Source organism: Seriola dumerili, unplaced genomic scaffold, assembly GCF_002260705.1.
Source record: "Seriola dumerili isolate Sdu_G_001 unplaced genomic scaffold, Sdu_1.0 BDQW01000088.1, whole genome shotgun sequence".
Lineage (NCBI taxonomy): Eukaryota > Metazoa > Chordata > Actinopteri > Carangiformes > Carangidae > Seriola > Seriola dumerili.
Window position 1 is genome coordinate 14,349,162 of NW_019174343.1, and position 25,142 is coordinate 14,374,303.

Consider the following 25,142-nt stretch of genomic DNA (forward strand, 5'->3'; position numbering starts at 1 on the left):
GACTTCTCTCTTCAAGAAAGCACACTGTCTTTATTTGTCATGCCCAGCTGAGCACCTGTTGGGTCTTGGATATCTTGTTCTCATGTAACACAGTTAACTATTTACTCATGACCTACATAGCACACAGAAATAAACCACACAGAATAACTGAAGATTGCATGCACATTCACTCTCTAACACACACACACACACACACACACACACACACGCTCGCTCACTCTCCTTTTAATGTCATGCAAAGCGAATGCGTAGATGTCCGAGGAACTTTGATATTTTGCAGGCAGTTAGTGCTTTCTAGACTCGCTGGCTCCTCACGGCTCCTCGCATTCCAGTTTTTCAGTGACGGCTGTGAGAGGGTTCAGACAGCTTTAAATTGTGTTGTGACATGGCGACTTGTGACATTTCCCTTGTCAGCCATCTGTGCATGTGACCACATAGCATGCTGTTCTGTTTCCCTCCAAAATACTTGCATTGCAGGCACATTCAACTTTTATTGTTATAAAAAAACAAACAAACAAACACACAAACAAAAAAAAGACAATGGGTGTAGACACACTCTCATTTAGCTGGAAAAATGACAAAGAAAGTGGCTGATCTGAGGGAAGAAGGACGAGGAAAAGCAAAGGAGGAAAAGGACTTGGAGGAGAGCAGAGACGAGCAGCAACTCCATTTGGTTTGCATGTGGTGCTGCCCGACATGAGAGGGAGGGTGAGAGGGAAAAGGGAGCACTGGTATAAATAGCTGTTACATAACATCCCTTTGTTGATGCCAAGTGGCGGAACGGAAGGAGAGAAGGGAAAGCGCTATGACCTTGTTTTTCAGTGTTGTCCGCCCCCACCTCATCCCGCTCCCCTCCGTCTCATTCCACTCAGGGTTTGTCTCCATGGATACAGACAGGCTCTGTGTTTACCCAACACTACAGGGAGCCCCTGAATTGCTTGTCCCTCTCCTTTTCTCCCGTCCCTTCATCCTCTTCTGTTACTATCACTCCGTTCTCTCCTTGACCACCATGTGCTACTTCATCCATAACGTCATCCCTCCATCATGCTACCCTTGTCCTTGCTTTTCAAGTGCTATCAAAACACAGATGGTGTCTTGATACGACAGCACAGATTTCGTTGCAATTGTGTAAGGACCAGCATCGAAACACTTCAGAGGCAGAAACGTGGTTAGACATGAAAGTTTAGGTTTTCGCTTCCGATTCATTGTCAGTAAAACGCAACCATATATACATTTCTAAAGAAACCAGAAAATGAAAGTTTGCTGTAGTGTTTGTCTTTACTGTGGTGTTCCATCTTTATGTACAGGCTTTGTCTTGGTTTCAGTGACTCACTTGACCCACTCAACTCAGCTCAGTTCTTAAAAACAGGCTGCAAAAAAAAAAAAAAAACACTTTGAGTTTGCTGCTGCAAGTGAAAACTTTCACTGTGGGACAAAATCATTAATAACTCTTGACCAATACACTCCCCTCCAACCATCATCAATCAAGCAACTTACCTCTACCGCAGTGAAATATAATAGCTCAGCTAACCCTGATCCATAAGATGAAATACACCTGCTGGCATGGTGCTAGTTCTGCCAAGCCTGCACTGTGAGCCCGCCTGCACACTGAGACTGAATGCAGTATCTCTAACCCGGGATATCCTCGAGATGAGAGCTGCGACATTAATGAAAGGATGGGCAGTGGAAAATGAATGCGATTACATAAGAATAAAGTTGGCAGACACAGAGTTTGGGAGAGAATACTGTATTGCAGAGCATGTGTGATATGTGGGTGTGTCCTCACAAAATTGGCATGTGCCTGTGCCGGAGACAGCTGACCTAGTTTTGAGAGTGTAAAAGTCAGTGGGTGTATTAGTGTGTGCGCTCTCCAGCTTGTGTGTGCTTGTACTGTACAAGTGTGTGTGCATGTCTTTGTGAGTTATGTAATGGTGAAAGGGGTGGGGGGGTGGGGGTGAGTGCTCTTCTCTTCTGTTTGCTCCGGTCTAATTGATGTGTGCTGTCCTGGCCCTGGGCCCCATGCCTCAGCCACTACGCCCTACCCCCCACCCCCCACCCCACCCCTCACAGGTCCACGCTTTAGCCGCCTGATAGAGGACAGAGTTATGTGAACAGAGACAAACAGGCATGACCATTACTGCCCCTTCCCACCTCAGGTATGCCGTGAGTTGTGAGCTGCGAGTGGGTTGCCACTGCGGTGCAGCTAATCCCCTCTCTGCACCCTCCACTCTGTCATCAAGTTGTTTATTGTGCGATGGCCTTGCTCGGCAGCCCCTCCCCATGTCGCTATCTCCTCGTCCCTGAGTGTTGGCAGAGTGCGTACGTGCAGGAGGACTGTTGCTCAGTGGTGGAGGGCCGGGGTGGGGCACAAGGCTCTGGAATCTGCTTCAGGGCACAGGCGCACAGTTATGTCATTGTTTCACTAGAAGAAGCACGGCTTCAAAATTGTGTCAGCTCTGCTTTGTGTTTTGTTAATAAGCTGCATACGCCCTCTTGTTTGGCTTCTTAACTGGTTGGTCACTGTTTTTATTTTTCAATGAAAGGATTTAGCAACAGTATGTTTAACATTACATTCCAATGCGCATAAACCTCTTAGTACATACACCCGCAGACAGTGTCCTTGTAGAAGGAGAAACAAGGCTTGTTTTGTCCACTTTGCTTAACAATTTCCTTGTGACTATCATTTATTTGTTTCCTCCACTAGCCCAGTTTTACATTTAGACAGAAAAGGCAGATGGTTATGTAACAAACTTTGAGAACTGGCCTAGATACCGTCTGATAACATTCTCTCCCTCCCTATCTCTTGCTCTCGTTTCCCCTTGCTCAATCATCTGCTTTTCTTCTCCTTTTTTACTCCCTTATTCCCTCTTTGGTGTCTGTCTTTCGCCTCTAGCTTATTTTCTTCTACCCCCTCTCCCCACCATCTCAGTTTCTCTATCTGTGTAATCGGGCCAGGCTTCTCCCTCTCCCGTCATTTCTCACCCCGTTAGTGTGGTGAGGCAGTCTGAACTGGCCGAAGCTGTTCTATAGGCTGCAGTAGATAACAGCTCTTACATAATCAAAACAACAGCCCTGTGGGTTGGGACTCGTTGTATGCATTGCGCTCACAGGCTCGAAAGTGCTTTAATTCTGCCTGACCCCATTCCACGGCAGTAACTGCAGCGTTTAAACCCCTCTCATCTTAATAAATCCAGGCTTGTTTCTTGCTTTTGAGTGGCTCCAGTCAAGACCATGTTGCTCATGTTGAGTGACGATCCATTTTCTACTTTTAGCTGAGACATTTCGGAGGAAACATTTGAGTATATAAGCATATAGACTAGATACTTTAGGCCAAGTCCATGTCCTCTGTTCCAACATCATGTTAGCCCGTTTTATCCTCAGTTCACTGCTAATCAGTTGCATAATGCAGACTTGGAGGGGAAAATAAAACCCTTACCTTATTATACATGACATGTTTATATTAGAGCTGAAACCAGTGATTATTTTCATCATCAATCAAACAGTTTTCTCTTGTTTTCTTTATAAAACAACAGGAAATTGTAAAAAAAAATTTTTAAAAGAAATGTAATTTTCAAGACTCCTGTGTGATTTGAGGGTTTTGTTTTTTCTGACCAATGCCTAAAACCCAATGATATTCAATTCTCTTAATAAAATACAGAAAGCGGTAAAATACTCACATTTTAGAAGCTAGAACCAGAGAATCTTTAGTGTTTTTGCTTGAAGAACGATTGAGATGATTAAGTGGTTATCAGCATAGCTGCAGACTATTATTCTGGGGATTGAGTAATCGACTGATGGTTTTAGCGCTTGTTTTATACCACCACGTGTGAAACCTAATGAATTGCAGCAATGATTTCTCCACCGCACCTTGCTACCATTTTTATTGTGCTCAGCAGACATTAAGATCAGTAATCTCTCCTTTCTCCTCCTGTTCCATGTGTCCAGCGTTCCTTCTTCTGCCGTCTGACAGATGACAAGAAATCTGAAAAGTTCTTCCGGGTTTTCTACGACCGTATGAAGCTGGCCCAGCTAGAGATCAAAGCCACAGTGACAGTAAATACCAGCGACCTAGGAAACAGGAAGAGGGATGACGACAGCCAGGATAAAGATGTCCCTGTCCGCAAAAAAGGTCGGAGGTCACTCGTCATTATCTAATGTATTAACCTATATAAGGATGTAAGCACCAAAACATGCTAAGGCAAGCTTTTTTTTTGCAAACTAGAGACTTAAAATTTGGTTGCAAAACCAGAATAGAAGTTGATTTGTGGTGTGATGGTTATGTGGGTTTCAACTGTGTCCTTAGTCTCTCTTTGGTGCCTGTGTCTGTGTAGCCAGAGACTCAGCCGTGGTCATGACGGAGGATGTGAGAGAGCAACTATTAGAAGCCTCGTCTGCCACCAAGAAGGCCTTTAACTCTTACCGGCGTGAGGCCGACCCTGAGGACCACTTCACCTCAGCTGACGGCCAGCCCAGCGCTGGGGACAAGAACCAGGACGAAGGAGAGATGAGCTTCGTCATCGTCATCATGCAGCCTATTCTTCGCTTCCTCCAGCTTCTTTGTGAGAATCACAACCGTGACCTGCAGGTGGGACAGACTGAGGATCAGAGACTGCCAGTCTAGACACCCATTAGTCAGGGTCACATTTCGCAACAGTATCTTTCTTTATCTTACATCCTGTACATGAATGATTTTGCTTCTTTGCAGTGAGCTTTGGACACTCACTCTTTTATCAGTCATTATTTGTATGAGAGGTCATGTCTGACTTGAGATGACCTCTCCAGTACCTCTTTATTTATAGAGGTATGAAAGTCCCTCCTCCACTTCTTGTGTTCCTGTGCTCACACAGCCTCCTTCTAATTTCTCTCCCTCACTCTTTTGCTCATCCTGGAAAGGGCGGCCTTCAGTTCAGTCAATTCCAGAGAGAACGCAGCTGGAGCACTTTATTGTATTGAGAACATTATGTAAACCAAATAGTGATGTCTGCAGATGTTTTACTTTATAATTAACATAATTGTGCAATTTTCGTCATACGATTTCTTAAAATATTATTTCATCTTTCATCATTTCATCATACAGTTTGTAAAGACTCAGCTGGTCCTTTTTTTCATTAATTTTTTTTTTTTTTGTGGTTCATCTCTTGGTCTCTTGGGCTCCTTTCAAAAACAAGATGAATATCTTAGTGGCAAAGCCAATTCTAATTAATACTCTTAAATGTTGAAATAACATTTCTCTCAATTACTTCCATTCTGAGAGAAGTCAGCCTTGCAGAAATAGTTGGACTGTTGGTTCAAAAGTTCAGCACTGACCTCATTATCTTTCACTTACTCAGTGTCTCTCATAGTTTAGTCAAGTTCAACAGTTCTGACACGGGTTCAAAAGAAGTATTGACGCCAACTTGCTCTAATTTTTAGCCTTTAATGCTTTGTACTTGTATGTGGTTTCTATCACCTGCCGACCCCGCTCGCTTTTATCTTCTCAGAACTTTCTTCGTTGGCAAAACAACAAGAACAACTACAACCTTGTGTGTGAGACTCTGCAGTTCTTAGACTGTATCTGTGGCAGCACCACAGGGGGTCTCGGCCTGCTGGGGCTGTACATCAATGAGAAGAACGTGGCGCTCATCAACCAAACTCTGGAGAGTCTCACAGAGTACTGCCAGGGCCCCTGCCATGAAAACCAGGTATACAAGAGAACTACGCCACATTACTAAGTCACCTCTGGCCTCTCTTATACATTTCTCTTTCTCCTATCCTTCCAGAATTGCATTGCCACCCACGAGTCAAATGGTATTGATATCATCATCGCTCTGATCCTTAATGACATCAACCCACTTGGGAAAAAGCGGATGGACCTGGTGTTAGAGCTCAAGGTGAGTCGGCTGGGCAGGTGTAAGTGGAGTCGAAGAAGGACCTACAATTTTCTTTGAAACTGGGGAATGAGTTAAATCCTGGTTTGGGTTTCAAGCCAAAAACTAAAAAAAAACAAAAAAACTGCAGTAGTTTCCTCTCACAGCAGGATGGAATATCACTAACAGGCTACAAGTATAAGAGCTGGACATTCATTCGTCTGCGCTGAGCTTGCTTTTGTGCATGCCTGCCAAGACAAATAGCAGCAGAGTGCATTTTCCTCGAGCACCATGGTTTCTGGCTGTTTTCCTGTTTTCCGAAGAAACTGAGTTTAAGTTCTTATCTCGGCGGCTCTCTTTTCCCCTGCCTCCTTTCTGTCTTTTTTTTCACTCTCAGAACAATGCATCCAAGCTGCTGCTCGCCATCATGGAGAGCCGCCATGACAGCGAGAACGCTGAGAGGATCCTGTACAACATGAGGCCCAAAGAGCTGGTGATGACATGATGCGCACCTTTTTTGTTCCTTTTTCTCAGCTCCTTCTGACGTCTACAATGCAACAGCTGCTGAGTTTTGGGCATGCGTGTGTGTCTGTGTAGGTGGAGGTGATAAAGAAGGCCTACCTGCAGGGAGAGGTGGAGTTTGAAGACACGAAGGAGGAGGAGGATAACGGGGAAGAAGAAGAACATGATGCCGCTTCCCCCAGAAATGTTGGACATAACATCTACATTTTAGCTCACCAGGTCTGCCATTCATCCCCGCACAATCCCAGCTGCACAGCATGACACACAAGATTATATAATTATAAAAAATAATGAATGAATCGTTCCATTCATGCGAGAATGTGATGAGACACACATGTTACGTGTTGTTGTTTGTGACAAGCGCGCTTGTTCTCCATGTGTCCTTCATGCAGTTGGCGCGTCACAACAAGGAGCTGTCCATGATGTTAAAGCCAGGAGTTGTCAGTGGAGAGGGAGACGAGGCCTTGGAGTTCTACGCCAAACACACTGCTCAGATAGAGGTGCTGACACGCAACCCTTGTCACATAATATTCACATAAAATGTGGTAATAGAGTAGCCACACGAATAAAGGAAATAATCTACAAAACAAAATGTTAACTGTATATTTTAGCAGAAATTGTCACAAATGTGGCCATGTGGGCCTGCAGGGGAAACATGTATTTGCTCCTTGGAGATCTTTGGAGGTGACTGTGTGTGTGTGTGTGTGTGTGTGTGTGTGTGTGTGTGTGTGTGTGTCTGTTCAGATTGTGCGACAGGACCGTACAATGGAGGAGATAGTGTTCCCTGTGCCCAACATCTGCGAGTTCCTGACCTCAGAGTCGAAGCTGCGAGTTTACTACACCACGGAGAGAGACGAGCAGGGCAGCAAGATCAACGACTTCTTCCTGCGAGCAGAGGACCTCTTCAATGAGATGAACTGGCAGAAGAAACTCAGAGGTGGGGTCGGGAGGTAGCATGCACGTGTTTTAATACACATTACCAATGTTTCTGTTGGTTATATCAGAATAACGCAGATGTAAATGTTAATACACTTGAATTTGAGGGAATAAACTCAGTGCCAAAGAGTCTCACAGTTCATTAAAGTAGAAGAACAGGATTCAGCGAGAAGTGCAATAAGCCCCCCCCCCCCAGTGCTCCCCACTGCTGTGTACATAACCATACCAACGTGCATCCTTGACAAATGGGGTACAGATAATTGAAATGATTTATTTTAATTATAAAATTGTTCAAATAATGGAATAATTGTTTAATCTATAAAATTTAAAAAATATTTACAAACCTAACCCTCCATACATCCACATCCATATTTAAGAAAGTACAAGAAATGCGTTTTTGCTAGATCAAGAGTTAAAATTAGAATTTAACTTTTGATTAATTTTCTGTTGAAGCTAATTTTATCTTATCAATTTCTCGACTAACTACTGCAGCAGTTTGGCGTTTATTTGATGGCAGACAGTAAACGAGGGGAGAGAGAGGAGGCCTGCATCTCAACCATCTGATTATTATACGATTATATTATATGATTCTTACAGAGGAACCACAGCAGGAGGTGGTGGGAGAACAAGCAAAGCGTTATGAATTAGACTCTATCTATTTTACGAGTTGGTAGATGGTAGATTTTTTTTTTTTCCCCAGAAACTGCATCTATTATGATGAACATCCCCAGATTGCGTGCAGCATAACAAGATCGCTGTCACCTCACACTTCTTAATTTGAACAAACAGATCGGCTGGGACTTTTCTGTGTGGAATTTGTTCACCGTGTGTCCATGTGTTTTGGTTCATTCCCACAGTCCAGAGACATGCAAGTTAGGTGAATTGGAAACTCCAGTTGTGTTTGTGTGTCCCGGTGACGGACTGGCAACATGTCCAGGGTGTACCCCACCTCTCACTCAGTGCATGCTGGGATAGACCTCAGTCCCTGCGAGCCTGAACAGGATAACCGGCTATGCAAGATAAATGGAATCATGTGTATCCCCAACTTGCCATCAGGGCTAACGGTATCAGCCTGTGTGTGCTCGTGTTATGTGTGTGCATGTTTCCACTGTCTAAAAGCAGACAGGGGCTTTCCACATCCTTTGAGCCGTGAAGCATTTGTACAGTAACCATATGAATCATAACTGAGAGCACACTTGCTCACGCACACTCAAGACTGCATACCCACACAAAGCCATATTTTGTCTCTCACTCAGAGGAGGGGATGGACAGAGAAAAGTCCCTGCATCTGTTTTTCTTTTCCTCTTAAAGCAGAGGACAGAAAATAGTCTATTAAAAGTCAGATTATGTGTCTGAATTAAAGGTCAAAGAGACATGTTTTACAGTTTTAACTTTATTTTCAGTTTCAACATTTTAACACGCTTGATTAACACTTTTTTTTAAGAACAACACGTCATTCATATTACTTTATGTAAAGTTATTCTCATGCAAGCTCAATTTTGTTCTCACACATTGAGTATGTGTTAATCATATTAGTGCTGAAACAAGTAGGCGATGAAATAGATATTTGACACAGCAATTCAATTTCATTCTAATACAAGCATTTCAGTCGACTCGTGGTTTAAGTCACTATTTTTCATTATTATTTATCAAGAACACCAAATATTCTCTGGTCCCAGCTTCCCAGATTCTGCTTTTCAGTGTTTCGTATGATTTTAATAAGCAATTAAAAGCAATGTGAAAACAAAATCCCTAAATCATAATGTATGGGATCGAATTTGAAAACGTGTCTCTGTGCCTCTCCCTCCAGCCCAGCCGGTGCTGTACTGGTGCTCCAGAAACATGTCAGTGTGGAGTAACGTTTCCTTCAACCTGGCTGTTCTCATGAACCTGCTCGTCTGCTTCTTCTACCCCCTGGAGGGGGTACATGGAGGTCAGTCACACATGAGTTGACACCTGAAAGTGAGAACAAAAAAACGTTTTTAAAAAAAGAAATGTCCCTGACCTTACTTACATCAGTGTTTCTAATATTAGTATAGGATCTCACTTCGCTTTTCCAGTGGCTAAATGATTGTGATTTGTGTGTAGTGTAATTATTTTCAGCTCAGCCCTGGTCAGGCTGCCTGTCTCCCTTTAATGCATATGAAGCATTTACTCAGCGTGCAGCGTCACAGGTGTATTTGTATGTACTGCACTGTGTTCAGACTGCTCTAGAAACCGGGGTCAGACGAAGATGATGCGCTCAGTAATGCAAAACAGGAAGGACAGGTTGTTGGTTGTTGACAAGTCTTTCTGCTACAAACTGCATTTAACAACCTGCACTGACATGGCATGTGTTGAATAGATGTGAATACATGTGAGTGGATCTCCTACATATAGGAGGAAAACATTCCCAAACAAACTCACTGCCATATTATGTCACCCATTACAGGTTGTACCAAGTTCATATCTTGATTTTGTTTTGTTTTGTTTTTTTACACTTGTTTTCTTTTATATTTATACCACACTCTGACATAAGGAGCAATCTGGTAAGACATGTCACATGGTGCAGCCACACACTGAGATATACTTTGAAGATCAGACTCTCAGTCCTTCTCCCAGGCATCAGCCTTGACCCACTGATCTTTTACCACAGTGTTCTGATCTCCTGACTTCTAATCACCTGACCAGGATTAGGAGCAGGACCTGAGAAAACCTCTGCTTTTGTTTGAGACACACCCTCACAGACACAGACTAACCTCTACCCACGCCTCAGAGCTGGAGCTCATATTTGACTTTCAGTACTATGGAGACCACAATAAACACAGGAGCGGCCTGTGCAATTTAATATCCCATAAACAGAGCTTATATTGGCTCAAGTAGGACAAGTCATACGTGACATCAGGTGATCAAAAAAACAAGTCATACATCATGCTTTATACTTCAGTCATGGCGTTCTATTCAGCTGTGAAATCCCCTCTACTGATGTGTGTTTACTTGTTTTTTTTCTGTCATTGGGTTCAGTTTTCTATGTGAACCTCTTCCAGGCTGCCAAATGATTTTAATTGTTTTTTGTTTTGTTTTGTTTTGTTTTTTTTTACATATATTCACAAAAAATTTCAACATGTCTCCATGCATCTATTATTATTTTACATCTTTCAACAAATTCTAAATTTCAATTGCAATAGTATATGTTTACACACAGCTTTTTATAGTTGTTGTCAAATTATCTGGTGGAAGTGTGAATTATGCAGAGTAAGAAAACAAAGCAAAGCAATGTTTTGTTAACTTTGTTTTGAATTCCTAAAAGATGTAGTGAGTGCTACCACAGCAGAAGATATAACAATATGATCTCTTTTTTTTTTTTTTTTTTTTTTTTTTTTTTAAACAAAACTAAAATTCCCTTTTGCCTGGCATTGTTTATTGTACAAAAGAAAATGAGTGCACAGAATGAGTAAGGACTGAATGTTCCACTCTTTTCTGGAACTTGGTTTGTGTGTAAGACATCATCACGTGAGTCTGCAGCATACCTTTGGCCTGTTTAAAGGCAGGCACTTTTATGGCTTTGGGCCCCTGCCTTGTCTCTGTTACTCTCTCTCACACACACACACACACACACACACACATACACACAACACACACACACACTTGTGCTTGCTCTCTCCCTGCTGTCCTCCCTTCTTTGCTTGGGGCTTTTGAATGAGGGTTATAAGAGCAGGAGATCTAGGTCAGTGTGTTCTGTCTGCATGCATGACTGACTGCCTTTTGATGAATAGCTTTGGTTAACACCGCACATTCGTACCACATGCTCACACGCAGACAGTGCATGCTTGCAGCCGTCTCCACTGTTGATGTTATATTGTGTTTTTTTGCGCACAGTCGTCTGCCCGCACACAAAACTGAAGTCTGTGGGAGGCACAGAGTATGTGAGAGCACGTAAGCACCGCTCTTTCAGTCTGCCACATCACTAGAGCTGTGTGTTGCTCCCTGCTCGTTCCTCATGAATCTTTCAGCTGAGGTATTTTTAGAGATGGCTGTTATGTAAGTGGCACCTGTCATGTGATCTCCACAGGGATTGGGAGGGAGAGAAAACTAGAAGAAGGGAAGGAGACAGAGAGAAGCTAGGTGGGAGGAAAGGAAGCAGGGGAGGCGGGGGCTGCCTTACCCGCAGTACTCCCCTTCTGCTTTCTCAACCACCACAGCATTTTTTTTATCCTTGCAGTTATGCCCTATTTTCCTTTTTCTTTCTCTTTCACCATATCTGTGTTCTCTTGATTTTTTCCCTACCTTTCTAACAGCAACACATTCATCAGCTTTTCTTTTTTCCTTTTGGATGTTTTCTGAAATTGATCAGTGTCCAGTGCTCGTAGACTGCACACACACACACACACACACATTAGTCTTATGTTTTTAAAAGCTGGGATGAGTTACACAAACAGCAGGTTGGGTGTGGCCTTGTTTTCTAGCCTGGTCAAACCTGGTCAAGGGTTTTAGCCTGAGTGACACATTGCCACATGAAACCCATGACTAGGATGCTAATCCTGGATTTGCCCCAGGATCAAGGGAAGCATCAGGTAGGCTCTCACTAAAGCTTAGTGTGCACACACACACTTAAAAAAAGTATGTCATATACTTTATACTTTTGAGTGTTATGTAACTGGCTCTCTTTGAGTTCAAAGTCTCACTAATGAACGCTCGAGGCCTGCCTGAGAGGCAGAAGTCAGTGGGAGCCAGTTAAAAATCTGTTGATCCGGACAAGGCCTGGTTTAAGCTGCAAACTGCACCGTCATCCCCTTAACATAATGTCTTCATGTTCCACATGAATATGGCAAATTCACCATGTAACCAGGTTGTCAGTTTAAGCAGTATTATCCTTCAAAGCTTGGCTGTGCATTCATGCAACTGGTCTCCTCGTGTGTGTTTGTGTATTTATCTCCCGCAGGTATGCTGGATCCCCACCTGTCTGCACTGCTGTGGATGGGAGTCTTGGCGACACTGGTCATCGTTATCATTATGCCCCAACCGCTGGGAATCCGCGCCCTGGTCATTGTCACCATCCTCCGTCTCATCTTCTCTGTTGGCCTGGAGCCCACCCTCTTCCTTCTGGGTGCCTTCAATGTGAGTTGTCTCCCTTTTTAAGTGTCAGTTCACCCAAATTACTAGTGGTGGTATCAAGTCACGCAGTTATGTTTTGGTTTTAATTGCCCAGATTTTGAGAAATCCTTCTCCAAAATTTGTATATCCACCCCAATATAATGGAGGGAAGACAATTAGTCAATTAATTTATTTATTGATCCAGAGAAAGCTCTTGTTCAAGCTTCTAAAATGCAAGTATATGGTGCTTTTCTCTTTTTTATGGGTTTTGGTCTCTTGGTTGGACGCAACAAGCAGTTTGAAGATGTCAGATTAGGCCTCTTATTTCTATGTTTCTATGACATTTCATGGTCAAAACAATTGATTGAGAAAATGTACAGATTAATTTGACACTGAAAATAATTGTAAGTTGGAGCCTGAGAAGTTTGGTTGTGATATTCAAAGCATCCATGAAACAGGATTGAAAAAATTCAACAGCAAAGTGTTTTCCCAGAAACACTATTTTCTGTTACTCTGGATAATCTACAGACTTTTAGTTACTGTATAGACAGTTTTCATGAAATACTTCGAGAACTGCTGACTGTGTATGAGCACCTCAGATATTTCACTTACTTACGTTGTATCTGGTGAAGCCAGAAATCTCAGAGACATATATGGACAAATTAAATCAAAACTATCTGCGTGGCTGGATCTCATTAATGGAAGAAATGTTTTTTTTATTTTTTTAATTATTAATTTTTTGGGGTGAACCAACCCTTTAAACCTTTCTTGTTCTTCTTGTGTGTGTGTGTGTGTGTGTGTGTGTGTGTGTGTGTGTGTGTGTGTGTGTGTGTGTGTGTGTGTGTGTGAGTGCAGTTTCTTTGTGATTTTCCCCAGAAAAAGGCTAAAAACACACCACACCTATTTTATCATTCACACGATCTATTATATGTACTTTCACATACTGAGAAATCTCTACCACGTTAGTTCCAGTTCTTCTTTCAACTCTTACTCACACTCATGCCCACTTGGCAGGCCGATGCCCTGTCTGCCTGTGGTGAAACCCCCCCCCCCATGCCCTTACAGTTCTCCCTGCCAGCGCCTTGCTGTGTTATGGGGTGTGAAGTGCGTCACTGGACCCTAGAGAGTACGACACAAGATGTGCTCTTAAACACACACACACACACACACACAAAATAAAGTCTTGCACACACCGCTATCATCTCTCCTCTCCCCTCAGTTGCTACGTTCACATGTACACAAAAAAAACCAGGTTAGTGAGAGAAATCAGGTTAAGGCAGGAAATCAGAGAACACGTTACCATGGACTGCAGTAACCGGGATACTCCGAAATCTAGTTTACATGCAGCTGGCCAGAGGTCAGATATCTCCCAGAATGTGTTTTTGACATTTTTGAACCAAGTGTGATGTTTTGTTTTTTTTTTTCCTTTAAAGGTGTGTGAGCTTTTCAAATAACCCTAAATAAACTAGAAATACTGATCATCTAAAAAGTGACTTATTTTTTTGTCACTTTCATTCTTAGTCAGACTTCATATTTTGTCATTCTGAATGGAAGGATGCACTGCTGACGACCTTTGCTTTCATGCCTCCCTGCTGCTGTCACAGTGATACTTACCCTGTCTGATGTCTTTATCAATTACACACACTCTTATAAAAAAGACCCCATTTAGAAACTCGGTTAAGCGTGTACATGACCGAGAAGTCAGGTTTCTCCTGCAGGTATCTAACCGGGTTTCTGTTAATCCCTTACCCTGGTTTCTCGTTTACATGACGTTTAAGGAATGGAGCTGCTGCAGGAAGCAGACAATAACCAGGTTACTGAGGAGCATGTACATGCAATGAATGTGTCCTCATTTATCTTAAAATCCACCTCCGCCATGCTGCTGTCACTTTTAGTTTCTGCCCCTAAAGCCCTCTTGTTGAATTTTCAACATTAAAATGATTAATGGCTGATTATCCTTGGCTGTGATTATTAAAAAGAGATTGACTTTATCTTCCAGGTGTGTAATAAAATCATCTTCCTGATAAGTTTTGTGGGGAACCGAGGAACCTTCACAAGAGGCTACAAAGCCATGGTGATGGACTTTGAGTTCCTTTACCACCTCCTCTACCTCATCATCTGCTCTCTGGGGGTGTTTGTCCACGTCTTCTTCTACAGTCTGTTGGTGAGAGAAACCTGCACATGATGTGCATACACACAACACCTTTGCACACAGCCACACACACACGAACCCTCTGAGTAGGGACGAAGACTGGCAGGTGATACCATTAAGAAATATGAAGGCAGCAGGTTTTGAGTAAAACCATGTGTAAAATACTGAATGTAGCCTTGGCTTTCCGTCATGGTGCATTCAAGGACATATCCTGCTAACCAGCCAGAAGTTGCCTTATTTGGTGCTGTAATGGTGTTGCTGTTGTTGCTGTTGTTGTTGTGTTAAGTGCTGTCTGCCGGTGCCTCAGGTCTGCTTTTTTACATGTCAGACTTAATTTGCCAGTGTTTGGGGGATGTTTTCCATTCACACAGGTCCAATCAGCTCCTCTGCAGAGGCAGCACAACATATTTTTTATTTAGTAGCTTGAATAACAAGATACTGAAAATTGAGAAAACTTCACATTCAAAATACAGCTAATACTATATGTAAGAGATGACAGTCTGTAACCTAAATGAATGCTTACATTGCCACATATTGAGCCTTTGGTCTTGCCTTAACTGTGCATCCTTGCAATGTGTGTATTGCCTCTCCGTAGCTGTTCGACCTGGTGTACAGAGAAGAAACCTTGCTGAACGTAATCAAGAGTGTGACACGTAACGGACGCTCCATCGTGCTCACAGCGGTGCTGGCTCTCATCTTAGTCTACCTGTTTTCCATTGTTGGCTACATCTTCTTCAAGGACGACTTCATCCTGGAGGTTGATCGGATTCCCAACACAACCATGAGTGAGGAGGCGCTCAGTTTATTTATAATGTTTACAAAGAAAAAAGATTACAGATTATTCAATAGATTATAGGTGCTTCATTTAAGAAAAGACCAGCAAACGTATGAACCTTCTTACTCTCTAGAAAATGGAGCCAGTCTGGCCAGCGAGTTTCTGTCTGAAGGAATGTGTCGAGGAGGGATTGATGAGAACTGTACCACAGGGACCCCGCAGGAAGGTAATGTATACCACAACACTTTATTTAATTAATCTGTAGTCTGTAGCTAAATATTTCAATCAATTTATAATGTGGTTAGTTTTAGTTAGCAGTTACAACTAGACTGCAGAGATTTGAATTTGTGGAGGTTGGTGAATCCAATGCTACCTAAGCTGACTTTGATGTGACGGCTAAAGAGTGTACTATGGATGTTTAATGTATTTGCAAATGAACTGATTTTTTGAGGCCGAGGTTTGACTTCATGTTCCTGGGCTCCTGGAGTTGTTGCAAGTCATTTAACGCAGAAAAGGGCAGTGCTTGTTATGATTCAACTGCTGTCTTGTTTAAATACAAATGACAATCCAGTAAGTGGTCAGAAATCACTATCGTTTATTGTAAAAGCTATTGGGAAATCATTCTCGGCCTTGGTGAACCAAAACAAGTGAAAGAAAAACTCTAGGATGTTTTTCCGAGATAAAGCAGTCTCCTTGTGTTGTGCAGTCACACTTATTCAAACTTGACTTCCTTTGACTATGTGTCATCTGACATTTGACCAGAATAACTCTCATGTGACCTCATTGACCCTCAAGTGTCTTCAACATGTGAATGTCCCTAAAAGGGTTAAATGTTGGGAACTTTTCTGTCAGTCAGGATGTGTGGTGGTGTCAGCCTACGTTATCTTTATTCTCAGATTTAGAGATGTCATACTCAAGAATGCCTCAGTACACTCTGGTGACACAGCGTATGGAGCTGGTAGCATACTGTATGGAGCCATAAGGATACAGTCTTCTCTCCTGTTCATCATTCCACTGTGAATAGTATTAACTATTGTACCATGACCTATAAACTTTATCACACTGGATAAACCATTCAGAATTGTTAATGTTTGTTTTCCCTGTCTGGCTCAGAAGAAGTTTAAGCAAAGCTGCTGTCACATTCCAGCTAAACAAAAACATTTTTACTTTGACTAACTACATTCACACTGTGAACCAAAACATGTAAACAACAGATATCAACAGATATCAGGTTCTGCAGCTAAGCCAAGGATATTTCTGACCAAATAGCAAACGAAACCTTACATTTATATGTGACTACAAGGCTATCAAATCCTACTCTTACATAGATTACTAATAGTTTTTGATAATCAAGGAAAATATTTAAAAACTAGGTAATATTGATTAAAATTCTACTTGTATTGTTTGTTATCTTAAGACATTTGAGTAAATACTGAATGTGAGTAATACTACATCTCAAATGCATCTAAAATGTCACGACGAGTATCTTATGAAAGTCGAGCATAATATTAATATCTGTGGAATTATTTAATTATTATTATTATTTATTATTATTTTAATTATTTAAGTGTCACACTATGTTATATATGCAGTCCATTAATCCACCTTATTATCTGAGTAAAAGTAACAGTGTTACACTCATACCATCTCCATTTCTGCCCCTGTATCTCACTGGACCTTCATAATGGCAGAAGCATGTGCCTGTATAAATGTGAAATGCACATGTTCAGTCTAATTCGAAAGAAAAATTTTAAGTATTAGTCTAATAGAACTGATATCATGTCTCAGATGGACACAGCAAAGAAAATGGGTCTATTAAAACCGAATCTGATTTTGACCATATATTATGATACAGAACAATTGCTCTACTGTTTCTAATGAAAATGGATGTATCAGCCTATTGTTGGTGTTGGAATCTCTCTGGCTTCAACACTTACGAACCGCAGCTTTGTTACTTTTGATGTTTCATAAACTAAAAAATGTAGGTCCTAGTGGTCCTGATTAGCCAGCTATACCAGGTTCCTCTCTTAAATTCAAATGTAAATGACACTCTCTGATGCTGCAGTGAGGTAAATATACTGCGCTTTTGAGGGTCTGCAAACAAATGCCCGCCTGCCAGTGATGAATAAACTGTATTTTTTTTTATGGGTTCTTAGCCTCCTTGTGCCAAATACATTATTAGATTAAAGCTTTCCTTTGTGCTTCCTCAGATTTTGGCGATGACGGTGAGGAGGACAGCGACATGGAGCGGACGTGTGACTCTTTACTTATGTGTATTGTCACGGTGCTAAGTCATGGCCTGAGGAGTGGAGGGGGTGTTGGGGATGTTCTCCGCAAACCCTCCAAAGAGGTATGTGTAATTGTGTGTGTGTGCGTGTGTGTGTGTGCGTGTGTGAGCAAAGAGGGTGTAGCACCAACAGCTGCAGCGTGGGTCATGTGAGCTGGCTATGAGCCCATCATGCACTGAACTTGTTTTTATTTCCAAAGCATGGAGGTTTCACAATCTTTCCTTACAGCTGCATCGCCTCCGCCTTGTTTGAGAATTAAACCTCAAAATAGATTTCCACTGAATTCAGGCTCAACCACTAATGATGTCAAAAGAGGATGTGAATGTCTGCCTCAGATACTCACAACACAGTACAAGTTGGGGAAAAAAGTCTTGCTTAGTCTCTCCTAAGTCTCTCTTAAATTACTGGAACAAAATAGAACCATATAATTGCATGAATGGCACAGTGGCATTAGAACAAGCTTGTCCTAAATAAGTGTGTGTGTGATTGTGTGACTGCATTTGGCTGGTGACCACTGCAGGGTAATTCCCTTCAGGCTCACTCCGTTACTTCTGAAGAGGATTAACTAAAAATGGAAAATAAGTAAATTAAATCGTATAAGGCACAGAAGTCCATTTCGGAGCCATTGGCCAGTAATGCAAAATAAACATTTCTCTTCTGTTGTAAACTCATAGTAGCTTTTGAAACAGGCTGCAATGGGTCGACCGGCTTTCTGGCGTCTCTGTTACTGTAGCATCTGGCAGGTTACACCTGTGGTCTTGTGTTTCCATTCACATCCATGATGACCAAGGTTAACCTCGTTTCATCCCCAGCACATGTTTATGTACACAGCTGCCCTTTGGGTCATACATTTAAATAGAACGATCTCCCATCCGTCCCCCGTGATATGAAATCTTCTCAGCATTCTGTTGTCACATTAAAGTTAATAATCACTGTGATCTTGTAAGTTTCTAGTCCCTACCTCTAAATAGGCAGAGGTTGAACTGTAAAGGTTGGTTCAGGTTGACCCTACTATACATTTAAACCCTGGTCTCTGTTCCTTACACAGGAGCCGCTGTTTGCAGCCAGAGTTATATACGACTTGCTGTTCTTCTTCATGGTCATCATCATTGTCCTCAACCTCATCTTTGGTGTTATCATCGACACCTTCGCCGACCTGAGGAGTGAAAAACAGAAGAAAGAAGAAGTGCTGAAGACAACCTGCTTCATATGTGGTGAGACTGCTTGTTGTAAAGTAGTGTTTAAACAATTGGTTTTCTGTCCAGTTACTCAGTCGATCAAGAGAAATAAAAAAAAAAACAGTCTAGTATTAAGTCATCTATCAAAGAGAAATGGAAAACATTTGTAGGATCCAGTTGCTTCAATGTGAGCAGTGGCAATTTTTTTTTTTTTTTATCCAACTGTTGCTCCGACAAAATAAGCGACAGAGCTCTGGGACCTAGTACTGTGCAAATCTGTGTTCGTTATAGATTTATCTTTTATATGGCACAGCTTTCTCAGCTAAATGTCAGTAGCTTGTGCTGAAATATTTTCCTAAGGATACTATCGTGAGAATCAAACCTGTAACTTTCTGGTGACATGAGGACTTCTCTAATAATTGGTTCACACTGCCAGCCCGTGCTGTATTGCTGGAAGGACTGTGTGTCAAAGACTTTGCGTCATTGGTACTATTCCACAATCCTTCGAATGCCGCTTGATTCATTCCCAAATTCCCCTCTCAGGAACATCTGATTTCTGGTGTTTGTGGTTTCTGGTAAGTGAGTTTCAGTGAAGGTGTATGTAGTTTGTTGCACCCCCCCCTCTCCTCTTCCTCCCCCTCTCTCACTTTGCTGTCGTTCCAAAGAAGGCTGAGTCATGAGGGCTTCCTGCCACTGCGCCGCTCGCCTCCATAATTCATGTCTGTCTCACACGCACAGACATTTTCTCCCACTCACTCCTCACACGCACACACTTAATTTTCATACCATATGTTTTGTGCAACTTCACTGATTACCCAAACTTTGTCCCTCGGTCTAGCATCATCTGCATTTCCTTATATGTACATTATATGAGTGCCAAGATAAGTACATGCTGCTGAGGGTGGGTGCAAATGCACAGTGTGTGTGTGTGTGTGTGTGTGTGTGTGTGTGTGTGTGTGTGTGTGTGTGTGTGTGTGTGTGTGTGTGTGTGTGTGTGTGTGTGCGCACATCTGCATCTGAATGTGCAATGAATGTGAGCCCCACAGTACATGCTGTATGTGAGCGTGTGCGTGCGTAACTTGGGTCAGGCAGTCAGGACAAGTGGTAAGCATATGGAATGAGAACAGTATTATGTCACCCAGCCAGCCATCAGCTCTGACTCACTCATATTAAATAAGGCCAGGCCACAGGGGGAGCTGCCGTCTCTATGGTTTCCAGAAGGACCACGAGGGAACAGGAGATGCAGAGATTAGGAGCCGATCTCCACAGGCTTAAGTGGCTCTCCATCCTCTAGCTTGGTTTTATGAGCCATCGATCTTTCTCACAGTCTTGCATTAGTTTTTAGATCTTTGGGGTCTGTAGCCAGTGACTGATTTACGTCATGAGCTTCCTGCACAGGAGAGTTTTACCTGTAGCTGAATTTATTTTTGTTCAATGAATCAGGCTCAATCCCACATATAAATTGCGTCCTCCACCTTCTACAGAAAAAATGAAGAAAGAGCTTATTTACAGAGTGTCTTTAAATGACTAATGTTCTCTCTTCTTGAGTATTAAGGGGGGAAAAAGGATGATAGTAAACATGTCATCCTTTACTAAACATTGATGAGAATTTATTAGTTGGTGTAATTTTCATACTGTTGGTGTCCTGTAACATGGGTCTGAATAGTGAGTGAGCCGCAGAGGGTTTTATCCTTGGGTCTTTTCTGTCCTCCATTTCTGCATCAGTTACGTTCTTGTGCAGCTGGGAGCTCCTTTTACCATTTATATACAATCAAATATGTGTTGTAAGCACTTGTAAAAACAACCAGTTACTCACTCAGTTTAAAGGAGAAGACTGACAGGCATATTTATTCTCAACGGCCAAAGTGGTGTTTGAAACGAAACTAATGGTGTTTCTTAGAGACAGAAATGCAAAGAACAAAGAGTGAAAATTGAAATGTCATATTGAGGGACTCTGTTTGTTGTTTCCATCCACATCACAAGGTGGATGATTTTATAAACCAACAGAATTATATGTGAATAAAATTGACTGTAGTCTGTTTCACAGGAGTGGTATAAGTTGTGAGTCATAAACTTAATCTTCTTGAGAGAATTACCATCAAAAATATTTTATTATGACAGTTATTTTTCCATGATTGAATATTAATGTAGGGCTCACTTTTAAGGTCTAAAGCAAATGCTGCTCTAGTTCTTGAACTACAGCAGACAGCCGACATTCAGCATGTATTTTACTTGTCAAATCCAACCGGGGGAAAAAAAAAAAGCCCACATTTAATGCATCCCTGGTGTTCCCGTCTTTTCATTGCTGTCTGCAGTGCAATGCAAAACAAAAAAATATGCTGTTTCATCTCTTTCAAGGACACAACACTAGCTCCGCTCATCTGACAGCCTGTCATGGGTGATGCTCAATTTTCTAGAGTTTGAACCTATAATTTAGTGCGGATGTACTCATCGTAAGAACCCTGCTTTATATTTGCACAGAAGCAACTGTATTCTGCGATTTGTTGCCAATATTGTCTATTATCTAGTTTTCTGTCGATTTTTTCCTCTATTTTGTTTATATAGCTGCCATGTTGTTTTATGTCATATATACTGTATGTTGTTGTCTTGAATATTCCTGGTTTTTACTTTTTATTTATTTATTTATTTTGACTGTAAGAATGCAATTTATCTTGTTAAGATCAGGTTAGCTATAAAAGTTTCCAGTGCTGTGAATCTTATTAGCAGAATAAACTGCAGCACAAACTGAAGCTAGAGACACTCATTCCTTTGAGTGTACCTGACCGGTTTTGTTCTGATCTTTTTCTCAAGTCTTTCTTGCAAGAGAGATCTTTACCTCAGTGAGACTTCCTTAGTAAATAAAGCTTATCTAACTTTGTACTTATCTATTTTCTAATTATGTTGCCGCTTTTTCATTCATATATTCACACAAAGTGGCATGTTCCCTTACCTAATGTGAGGTTTCAGTTTGTTTCAGAAACCCTCATCGGAAAGTGTGCTGTGAAACAGAAACTTGCCAAATAAAAACCTTTTTTTTTTTTTGTTTCTTTTTTTTTCTTCTCCCCTTTAAACATAGTGTACGTTTTAACCATGAATAATGAGTGTGATCACTCCTGTACAGGCCTGGAGCGGGACAAATTTGACAACAAGACGGTCACTTTTGAGGAGCACATCAAAGAGGAGCACAACATGTGGCACTACCTGTTCTTTATTGTGCTGGTAAAAGTCAAAGATTCCACCGAGTACACAGGCCCCGAGAGCTACGTGGCTGAGATGATCAAGGTAAACAAAAAGCATATTCACACCCTTAAAACACACATTGTAAATGGGTAAATGTACAATCAGACCGTCTCGGAGGTTATGGTAATCCACATGCTGCATGAGATCACTGAGCTGCCGCATATAAGGAATAATAGGGAAAAGATGTGTTTTTCTGCAGACGTGTTTGTCTTACTCCATGAGTTTCACTGCTTGATGACTTACATGTCCCGCCCTTGTGCATTCATCATTTCAAAGCCAGCCTTTGGAATGAGTGTATCCCTTGGCTGCTGACATTTACTCAATCCTGACTGACAGATTAGTGTGATGGGCGTCTCCTCTTTTATCACGTTTTGGTACGTTAACTATAATCACACAAGAGTTCATCAGGTTGAGCCTGAGTCAGACGTGAAAACTTGTACTGGCCAGTTGCATACACCTTAGTACAGTAATCTGTTCCTCTTTTCTAATCTCAACTGACAGACACACCAGTCATGCACTTAATGACACAAACAGATGGGTGTAGATAAACAGGAAGTCAGCGATCGTGTGTGATCGGTCTGCAGCAATAATGCCACGCAAGCTTGTTCCTCTGAATTACAGACCAGTGTCATTTGGAGTTCACATTTAAGCACTTGACTGACAAACAATTATGTCTTCCTGTTATAATTATCACTACTTTTTATATAAACTTCAGCTTTATTATCTCCTAGTAAATTTATTTCACAACTTGCAAAGAAAAGAAAAACAGTCAGTGGCTGATATTCTTGGGTGACCACAGGAGCACAACCTGGACTGGTTTCCACGGATGCGTGCCATGTCACTGGTGAGCAGCGATGCAGAGGGTGAGCAGAATGAAATCAGGAACCTGCAGGAGAAGCTGGAGTCGACCATGAGGCTGGTGGCCAACCTGTCTGGACAGCTGACTGAGCTCAAGGAGCAGGTATATCGTGTGACAGTAAATCATGCACTCCCTCACTTTGTAGCACATCACCCTTGATTTCTTTTTTTTCCTTTTTTTTCTTTTGCCTCCGTTTTAACAGGATACAGTAGGTTTTCTGAGACTGTTTCTTAATGTGCAGCCACTGGGACACCATTGACCACCCACACACCACTATTTACCCAAGAGCGCCAAGTTATAATGAACAATAACATGGGAAGAGATGCTGGGAACTGGTTGCTTACAGTTGTACCATCACCATAATGGAACCAGTGACTCAGACAGCCGAAGCTAATAGCGCAATTTGTATATTTTTCAGTTTTTGCTGTTCTTGCTGTACTTTTGGATGAGATTGTTCATGCACAATGCGTGCCATACTACACGGGCACTGTAACTAGAGTCAAAAATGAGCACACATGGGGGGGGGGGGCAGCATAACCACTGTAAAACCACAATGTGTGGTTTTACACGTTAGTTATTGTGTGTTTTAAATCCTGCATTAGTTACATCCATGTCTTCTTCCTTATTAGCACAGTATTTATCACTATATTACCGCAGCAGAACAGCCTTAAACAAAGCATGGTCATAGGAACCCAAGCCAGATTACAGAGGTGATAGCTGATAGGCAATGTTAACTTTCAACTCTTCTCTTTGTTTCCCCACAGATGACAGAGCAGAGGAAGCAGAAGCAACGAATCGGTCTCCTAGGGCATCCCCCTCACATGAACATCAATCCCCAGCAGCCTGCCTGAGGGTTCCTGGGGCCCGTTTCACTAGTGCCTGCACTCCTGACAGTGTACCACGTTAGACAAGGAGAATGTCAAAACGTGTCCTCCTCCAGTATGTATTTAGGTCGATATCTGACTGTATACTTCGGCAGAGACTCCTACAATAAGTGTTTCTACGACATAACGTGTCTGTGAAGTGAAAGTTATCTGAGTATGTTACTCATGGTCTCGAGTGCGGATGTGTCTGTGTGGGTGCAGTGTGCACCAAGTGCCTCGGGACCTGAGAAGCCAGTCCTGTAAGGCTTAGGAGATGAAAACACTGACTTCAGCTTTACTACCCTGAATGCCTTCTGCATTGTACCACACTGTCAGCATGCCAAAGTTCAGCCATTGTTCCTGAGTGAGTACTCCTCTCAAGTGGCCTTGTATTGAGGTTTAAATCCTCAGTGTTGCACCAGCAAACTCAGGTCACATGTGGATTTGAAGTTTTGTTTGAACTCTACAACATATTATTTAATATTTTTTGCTTTTTGTCTGACAGCAATAGGAATAGATTATAATATGCAATGTCTAAATAAGAGTGAACTATTTTTGGGAACTGGTGTTTGCTTTTATATTTGAAATTTATAAAATTATATATTTAAAATACAGAGACAAACAACTCTAAAACAGTCCTGAAGACTTCACCATATTTTCTGCTGCTTCAAAAATGCTGATAGGAATCCCATACAGAGTATGTTTGTTATTTTTTTATCACAAGGGCAAGAATTTATTGCCACTTTCATAATCCTTTATAATCTCACATGAAGGTTGTACTTGTTACAGGACACTTTAGATTTAAAAAAAAGCCTTTTGAGGGCACATTGAAGCTTGTTGTCAAGAGAAAGAATATAATGCTTTGTATGAACCTCCTGGAGAGAAGGAACGAATCATGTGACTGCTTCACTCCAAAGCCACTTCCTTGTTGTGCTTAATTATTGGAATTATATGGCATCACATTAGAATTTTTAAAGGATTTTGGAAGCAACAGTAAATTAGATTTATTTTACTTCTGTGCACTTAATTATTTAATCTTCCTTTAATTCATTTAGTCCTGAAGCACTGATGTTTTCTGTAGCACACAAATGATTGTTATGTTTTGGTTTGTCACTTTGTAAAACATCCACAACAGAATGACTGTTTGAGTGTCTGAGTGTGTGTGAGGGGAAAAAAAAAAAAGACGAACTAAAAGATGTCAGTTGGAGTGCTGCTCAACCAAACTGAACTTTTATACTAACAGATGGTTTGTGTCTGAATTGTACATTCCATTCTTGGAGTCTATTTAAATAAACAAGTGTGTAAAACAATCTGATGGCGGGTGTTACACAGTATCTGCATCCTGATGGAAGTCAAGAGTAGGACCAGAGCATGTGAGACCAAGTCATTGCCGTGGAGTTCATTTTGATA

General features: G+C 41.7%; 1 protein-coding gene across 1 annotated transcript in view; it reads left to right on the forward strand.

The window, feature by feature from the left end:
- LOC111221798 (inositol 1,4,5-trisphosphate receptor type 1-like) overlaps positions 1 to 25,094 on the forward strand; it is a 68,424-nt gene extending 43,330 nt beyond the window's left edge. Inside the window, exons 43-60 of the mRNA XM_022745366.1 lie at positions 3,946 to 4,129; positions 4,332 to 4,585; positions 5,481 to 5,681; positions 5,760 to 5,870; positions 6,244 to 6,339; positions 6,444 to 6,587; positions 6,761 to 6,868; positions 7,113 to 7,305; positions 9,115 to 9,237; positions 12,226 to 12,401; positions 14,377 to 14,541; positions 15,125 to 15,314; positions 15,438 to 15,530; positions 17,515 to 17,654; positions 18,641 to 18,806; positions 21,892 to 22,052; positions 22,810 to 22,971; positions 23,634 to 25,094. Of these exons, the coding sequence (XP_022601087.1) occupies positions 3,946 to 4,129; positions 4,332 to 4,585; positions 5,481 to 5,681; positions 5,760 to 5,870; positions 6,244 to 6,339; positions 6,444 to 6,587; positions 6,761 to 6,868; positions 7,113 to 7,305; positions 9,115 to 9,237; positions 12,226 to 12,401; positions 14,377 to 14,541; positions 15,125 to 15,314; positions 15,438 to 15,530; positions 17,515 to 17,654; positions 18,641 to 18,806; positions 21,892 to 22,052; positions 22,810 to 22,971; positions 23,634 to 23,720 (2,754 nt within the window). The 3' untranslated portion in view covers positions 23,721 to 25,094. The remainder of the gene's footprint in view (positions 1 to 3,945; positions 4,130 to 4,331; positions 4,586 to 5,480; positions 5,682 to 5,759; positions 5,871 to 6,243; positions 6,340 to 6,443; positions 6,588 to 6,760; positions 6,869 to 7,112; positions 7,306 to 9,114; positions 9,238 to 12,225; positions 12,402 to 14,376; positions 14,542 to 15,124; positions 15,315 to 15,437; positions 15,531 to 17,514; positions 17,655 to 18,640; positions 18,807 to 21,891; positions 22,053 to 22,809; positions 22,972 to 23,633) is intronic.
- Positions 25,095 to 25,142: the final 48 nt, after the last annotated feature.